Genomic DNA, 7,500 nt, shown 5'->3' with positions numbered 1-7,500 from the left:
AACATTTATGCAACTCAGCCACATAAAGTTTATAACTTTACACAGCTTGTTAAACATTTATGCAACACTGAGCAATTTAAAGGTCTCTCTCGCTGTCTTTTTTCTCCCTCTTGCTCTCACAGTTATACATCTGCTAGACACCAGGCCCAGCTAGACACCAGGCCCAGCTAGACACCAGGCCCAGCTAGACACCAGGCCCAGCTAGCAAATAATGTTCTGAGAACTATATATATGCCCAGCTAGCAAATAATGTTCTGAGAACTATATATATGCCCAGCTAGCAAATCATGTTCTGAGAACTATATATATGCCCAGCTAGCAAATAATGTTCTGAGAACTATATATATGCTTGTTAGAACTTGGTGAGATATATTTTCTTGACATTCTTAGGGGAAAAACATACGACATCATAAAATCCATGTACACAAACAACAAGCGTGCGGATAAAATGAGCAAAAAAACACACATTTCTTTCCAAAGGAGCTTAAGCCCCACCCTTTTCAACTTGTATCAACGAATTGGTGAGGGCACTAGAACAGTCTACAGCACCCGGCCTCACTCTACTAGAATCTGAAGTCCAATTTCTACTGTTTACTGATGATCTGGTGCTTCTGTCACCAACCAAGGAGGGCCTACAGCAGCACCTAGATCTTCTGCACAGATTCTGCCAGACCTGGGCCCTGACAGTAAATCTCAGTAAGACAAAAATAATGGTGTTCCAAAAAAGGTCCAGATCCCAGGACCATGAATACAAATTCCATCTAGACACCGCTGCCCTAGAGCACACAAAAAACTATACATACCTCAGCCTAAACATCAGCGCCACAGGTAACTTCCACAAAGCTGTGAACGATCTGAGACACAAGGCAATAACGGCCTTCTATTGCTTCAAAAGGAACATACAATTCAACATACCAATTAGGATCTGGCTAAAAATACTTGAATCAGTTATAGAACCCATTGCCCTTTATGGTTGTGAGGTCTGGGGTCCGCTCACCAACCAAGAATTCACAAAATGGGACAAACACCAAATTGAGACTCTTCATGCAGAATTATTTTTATTATTTTCCCCCCTTTTTCTCCCCAATTTTGTGGTATCCAATTGGTAGTTACAGTCTTGTCCCATCGCTGCAACTCCCGTACGGACTCGGGAGAGGCGAAGGTCGAGAGCCGTGCGTCCTCCGAAACACAACCCAACCAAGCCGCACTGCTTTTTGACACAATGCACATCCAACTTGGAAGCCAGCCGCACCAATGTGTCTGAGGAAACACCGTACACCTGGCGAGCGTGTCGGCGCGCACTGCACCCGGCCCACCACAGGAGTCGCTAGTGTGCGATGGGACAAGGACATCCCTGCCGGTCAAACACTCCCCTAACGCAAACGACGCTGGGCTAATTGTGCGCCGCCCCATGGACCTCCCGGTTGCGGCCAGCTGCGACAGAGCCTGGACTTGAACCCAGAATCTATAGTGGCACAGCTAGCACTGCGATGCAGTGCCTTAGACTCCTGCACCACTCAGGAGGCCTGCATGCAGAATTCTGCAAAAATATCCTCTGTGTACAACGTAAAACACCAAATACAGAGAGATAATGCATCCATATTAGAGACATTTCCCTCAGATCAGATCACAGATCCACAAAGAATTATAAAACAAACTCAATTTTGATGAACTCCCATATCTACTGGGTGTGACATCACCAGAGATGGAAACTCGAGTCTGAGACTTAAGTCAAAAAGAAAATGACTTGCGACTTAGACTCATAATCAATTAACTTGAGTCTTAACTTGGACTCTAGATCAGAGACTCGTGAACAATGCAAGTCAGTACTGGGATAGGTTTTTGTTGTGTCAGATAACATGGAACATTAACAGAGAAAGTAGTTTAGTACAGAGGGCTGAAAAGCGTTCTAGAACGTCTGCGTTCCGCAAAAAATACGTGACAAGGATTCTATTTAAATGGGAGTATAGTGGTTACTTATATTTACACTTTGTCCTTATTTGATTGAGCGGACATTGTGTATGCTATTGCTATATAGATCTATTGCTATATTGTGTATGCTATTGCTATATAGATCTATTGCTATATTGTGTATGCTATTGCTATATAGATCTATTGCTATATAGAAGCAAAAGTTAAGCTATCGTTTATCTTAAGTTTATCTTCAGTTAAGACAAGCAAAAGTTAGCTATCGTTTATCATAATATGTGAAATCATGTCATATTTAAATAATATGCTGTAAATTATATATTTATGATAGTGTTTGGCAACTAACATTAAAATGGAATTGTCCCCAAAAAATGATGTAGGAAATGTTTGTTTATTTATTTTACGCGGTTTCACATTGACTGTTGACCTAATGAACCGTCTTTAGTAAACTTAAACTATTATGTTTAAAAAAGAATGTAAACGTTATCGGACTGGCATTATTAAAAAGGAAAAAAAGATTTAGACCACTGCCCCAGTGGAGAGAGTGTTTAGTCATATGTTTCCCATGCCAATAACGCACTTACATGGAATTGAGAGAGAGATAAAGAGGGAATGAAAATGCGTGAAAGAAAGAAAGAAAGAAAGAAAGAGAGAAAGAGAGAAAGAGAGAAAGAAAGAAAGAGAGAAAGAGAGAGAGAAAGGGAAAAATGTGTATGTGTGGACGTGTTTAAGAATTGAAAAACCAGAAGTGCCCACAAGAAGAGTAAACGAACAAAATGTGACCAACTGGGGACATGTTGTTAGTCCCCACAAGGTCATTTCTAGGGGGATTAGGGTTAGGATTAAGTTTAGGGTTAGGTTTAGGGTTAAGGTCATTTCTAGGGGGATTAGGGTTCAAGTTAGAATTAGGGTTAGGATTAAGTTTAGGGTTAGGTTTAGGGTTAAGGTTAGGGTTAGGGAAAATAGGATTTTAAATGAGTGTGTGTGCGTGTGCGTGTGTGATGTTGAATGGGTGTATCCACAGATCTTGTAATGAATAGCCTGGGGAGAGTCCTGTTCTGGCACGCACGCACGCACGCACACACACACACACACACACACACACATACTTCCATGTCTCGTCCTTTCCCACATGTCCTCCTGTGGTCTGTCGGCGTGGATGCGTGTGTGTGTGTGTGTGTGTGTGCGTGCGTGCGCGTGTGTGCGTGTGTGTGTGTGGAGGGGCGGTGTGTGTGTGTGTGGTGTGTGTGTGTGTGTGTGTGTGTGTGTGTGTGTGTGTGTGTGTGTGTGTGTGTGTGTGGTGTGTGTGTGTGTGGTGTGTGTGTGTGTGTGTGTGTGTGTGTGTGTGTGTGTGTGTGTGTGTGTGTGTGTGTGTGTGTGTGTGTGTGTGTGTGTGCGTGCGTGCGCGCGTGTGTGTGTGTGTGTGTGTGTGTGGAGGGGCGGTGGATGTGTGTGTGTGTGTGTGTGTGTGTGTGTGTGTGTGTGTGTGTGTGTGTGTGTGTGTGTGTGTGTGTGTGTGTGTGTGTGTGTGTGTGTGTGTGTGTGTGTGTGTGGTGTGTGTGTGTGTGTGTGTGCCCTTCGCCTTCCTTATTGAGAGGTGAAAAATAAATCGCCTTGAAAATGTGTGAATTACACACGCACGTACGCACACACACACCCACACACACCCACCCACACACACCCACACCACTCCTGGACGTTCATTTATCATGATTCCCTTTCACCACGCTCCTTGTCTCGCTTCTCCTCCTCTCTCTCCTCCTCCTCTCTCTTCTCTCTCTCCTCCTCCTCTCTCTCTCCTCCTCTCTCTCATCTTCCTCTCTCCCCTCCTCCTCTCTCTCTCCTCCTCTCTCTCTCCTCCTCTCTCTCCTCCTCCTCCTCTCCTCCTCTCTCTCCTCTCTCCCCTCCTCCTCTCTCTCTCCTCCTCTCTCCTCCTCTCTCTCCTCCTCCTCTCTCCCCTCCTACCCTCCTCCTCGCTCGCTCCTCCTCTCTCTCCTCCTCCTCTCTCTCCTCCTCTCTCTCCTCCTCGCTTTCCTCCTCCTCTCTCTCCTCCTCTCTCTCCTCCCCTCTCTCCTCTCTCTCTCCTCTTCCTCTCTCTCCTCTCTCTCTCCTCCTCTCTCTCTCCTCCTCTCTCTCCTCCTCCTCTCTCCCTCCTCGTCTCTCTCCTCTCTCCCCTCCTCCTCGCTTGCTCCTCCTCTCTCTCCTCCTCCTCTCTCTCCTCCTCTCTCTCCTCCTCTCTTTCCTCCTCCACTCTCTCCTCCTCTCTCTCCTCCTCCTCTCTCTCCTCTCTCTCTCCTCCTCCTCTCTCTCCTCTCTCCCCTCCTCCTCTCTCTCCTCCCCTCTCTCCTCTCTCTCTCCTCTTCCTCTCTCTCCTCTCTCTCTCCTCCTCTCTCTCTCCTCCTCTCTCTCCTCCTCTCTTTCCTCCTCCACTCTCTCCTCCTCTCTCTCCTCCTCCTCTCTCTCCTCTCTCTCTCCTCCTCCTCTCTCTCCTCTCTCCCCTCCTCCTCTCTCTCCTCCCCTCTCTCTCTCCTCTTCCTCTCTCTCCTCTCTCTCTCCTCCTCTCTCTCTCCTCCTCTCTCTCTCCTCCTCTCTCCCTCCTCCTCTCTCTCCTCTCTCCCCTCCTCCTCGCTTGCTCCTCCTCTCTCTCCTCCTCCTCTCTCTCCTCCTCTCTCTCCTCCTCTCTCTCCTCCTCTCTTTCCTCCTCCTCTCTCTCCTCCTCTCTCTCCTCCTCCTCTCTCTCCTCTCTCTCTCCTCCTCCTCTCTCTCCTCTCTCCCCTCCTCCTCTCTCTCCTCTCTCCCCTCCTCCTCGCTCGCTCCTCCTCTCTCTCCTCCTCCTCTCTCTCTCCTCCTCTCTCTCCTCCTCCTCTCTCTCCTCTCTCCCTCCTCCTCTCTCTCTCCTACTCTTTCTCTCCTCTCTCCCCTCCTCCTCGCTCGCTCCTCCTCTCTCCCCTCCTCCTCTCTCTCTCTCCTCTCTCCCCTCCTCCTCGCTCGCTCCTCCTCTCTCCCCTCCTCCTCTCTCTCCTCCTCCTCTCTCCTCCTCTCTCTCATCTTCCTCTCTCCCCTCCTCCTCTCTCTCTCCTCCTCTCTCTCTCCTCCTCTCTCTCCTCCTCCTCCTCTCCTCCTCTCTCTCCTCTCTCCCCTCCTCCTCTCTCTCTCCTCCTCTCTCTCCTCCTCCTCTCTCCCCTTCTAATTTCCTCATTCTATCTTTACACCTCACTTCCCCTCCTCCTTCTCAATCACTCTCCTTCTCTACTCTCTCCTCCCTCCATTTTTTCCTTTCTTTCTCTCCTCAACCATCCGTCTCCTCTCTCTCTCTCTCTCTTGCTCGCTCTCTCGCTCTCTCTCTCTCAGAGTCTATCAGTTCTGCCCTACTGCTCTGTAGATTTCCACTGAGACTGGCACAATCTCAGCTCTAGTCCTCCCTCCCTCCATCCCCTATTCCTCCTTTTCCCCTTCCCTCACCTTCCCTCTCCCCCCATTAACCTCATCTCAGACCGGAAGAACCTTGGACCAAACCCTGACAGAGAGAACAGAGAGAGAGAACAGAGAGGACAGAGAGAGAAAGAAAGAAAGAAAGAATGAAAGAAAGAAAGAAAGAAAGAAAGAAAGAAAGAAAGAAAGAAAGAAAGAAAGAAAGAAAGAAAGAAAGAAAGAGAGGTGAGAGAGAGAGGGATAGAAGGGGGAGAGGAAGTAGAGAGAGAGGGATAGAAGTGGGAGAGGAGGTGAGGGAGGGAGGGAATGTAGATACTGTAAGCTTGAATCCAGGAGGGGTGAGGAGGGGGTTGGAATCAAGCGAAGGAGGGGAAGAAAAGCAGGGTAGTAATAGAAGAAGGAAGGTTGAAAAAGGGCAAGAGAATGAGGTGAAGAAAGGGGGAGGAAGGGGGTAAAACGCATAGATGAATCAGGGTAGTTGCTATTCAGCATAAATGTCTCTGCAATCGCTCTCTCTCACCCCTTTACATGAAAACATCAGAATATGAATCTCTCCTTCCTTCCTTCCTTCCTTCCTTCCTTCCTTCCTTCCTTCCTTCCTTCCTTCCTTCCTTCCTTCCTTCCTTCCTTCCTTCCCTTCCTCCCTTCTTCCACCCTTTCCCACGAACAACAGTCTCTACAAAGGCTCTCTCTCCTTTCTGTTCATCCTTCCCTCTCTTCCTGGCTTCCTTTCATCCTCAGCTCAAATCAATCAATATTTCTCTCTAATTCACACCCTCATTTAGTCATCAATATCTATTTTTGCATCACAGCAAACACACACACACACACACACACACACACACACACACACACACACACACACACACACACACACACACACACACACACACACACAAACACTTTTTTGAACCCTTTTTTGAACCCTTATTTGAACCCTTATTTGAACCCTTATTTGATATCTATAAACTGACGTTTTGACTTCAGCCATGCAAATGCTTCATCAAAGACTCACACACACACCTTGTGCCCTTGTCGTGCCACTCTCCTGCAGCATGTCTGGTATCAGCTGGTAATGCATGTACACACACATACTGACTGTCAAACACTGACACACAGCGCTGTCATTCATCACTCTTTGACTGTACAGTGATAGAATTGAGATTGAAAGAAAGCCGGACGATCGTGGAAGGAACAGTCACTCACATCGTCTCGTCGTTCTGGAACTCCAGATTCCCAGACACCTCTTCGAAATCCTCTCCACCCCGGGCTGTCCCGTCGACGGTCCTGTAAGGCACCGCCACCAGCCCCCGAGCACCCGACGTCCTCTGAACTTTGACCTCCATCACCCCAACGCTCTCGCTCACCCGCAGGGCGTCGATCTCAAACGAAAATATCCCAGCGTGATCGTCGTCGTAGATGGTCACCGTGGCCGTGTGGCCGTCACCGAGCACGGCCTTGGGGGAGGAGTTAGAGTTTGTCTCCAACGGGTCATAGCCAACCACGCGAGGGTTACTGAGGTGGACGTAGAAGTATTCGTCCTCTTCGAAGATGTCGTCGTCTATGATGCCCACAGTTATCTCCTTCAGGGCCTCGCCCGGTTTGAAGAGGAGGGTCCCTTCAGCAAACTCATAGTCTGAACCGGCATTGGCTGTACCGTCTTCTGTACGGTAGTCCACCTGAAGGAGAAGGGGAAGGAAGGGGAGAGAGGAGGAGGAGGAGAGGGAGGGGGAGCGAGGAGGAGGAGGAGGAGAGGGAGGGGGAAGGAGAGAGAGGAGGAGGAGGAGGAGGAGAGGGGGAAGGGGAGAGAGGGGGAGATGGAAGGGGGAGGGAGTAAGGGAGAAAGAGGATAGGGAGGGGGAGCGAAAGAGAAGGGGAGAAAGAGTCGAAATAGAGAGAAAAGAGATGTCATCAAGCATCCTCTCCTCCTTTCTCCTCCCCCTACTCTCCTCCTCCCCCCTATTCTCCTCCTCCCCCTTACTCTCCTCCTCCCCCCTCTTCTCCTCCACCTCCTCCCCTTACCTTAACAGAAGCTCCTCTCCTCCTTTCTCCTCCCCCCTACTCCCCTCCTCCCCCCTCTTCTCCTCCACCTCCTCCCCTTACCTTAACATAAGCTCCTCTCCTCCTTTCTCCTCCCCC

The 7,500-nt window shown here is 48.9% G+C and overlaps 1 protein-coding gene across 3 annotated transcripts in view; it reads right to left on the bottom strand.

The window, feature by feature from the left end:
* The window catches only part of LOC106578109 (sodium/calcium exchanger 1), an 89,564-nt gene that overhangs the window by 36,892 nt on the left and 45,172 nt on the right, over positions 1-7,500 (bottom strand). For all 3 annotated transcript variants that reach the window (XM_045700506.1, XM_045700507.1, XM_045700508.1), the window contains one exon: positions 6,568-7,040. In XM_045700506.1, the coding sequence (XP_045556462.1) occupies positions 6,568-7,040 (473 nt within the window). The remainder of the gene's footprint in view (positions 1-6,567; positions 7,041-7,500) is intronic.

This window comes from Salmo salar, chromosome ssa18 (genome assembly GCF_905237065.1).
Source record: "Salmo salar chromosome ssa18, Ssal_v3.1, whole genome shotgun sequence".
Classification (NCBI taxonomy): Eukaryota; Metazoa; Chordata; class Actinopteri; order Salmoniformes; family Salmonidae; genus Salmo; species Salmo salar.
Note: the sequence above shows the minus strand (reverse complement) of the source record. Positions and strands in the feature narration are given on the sequence as shown.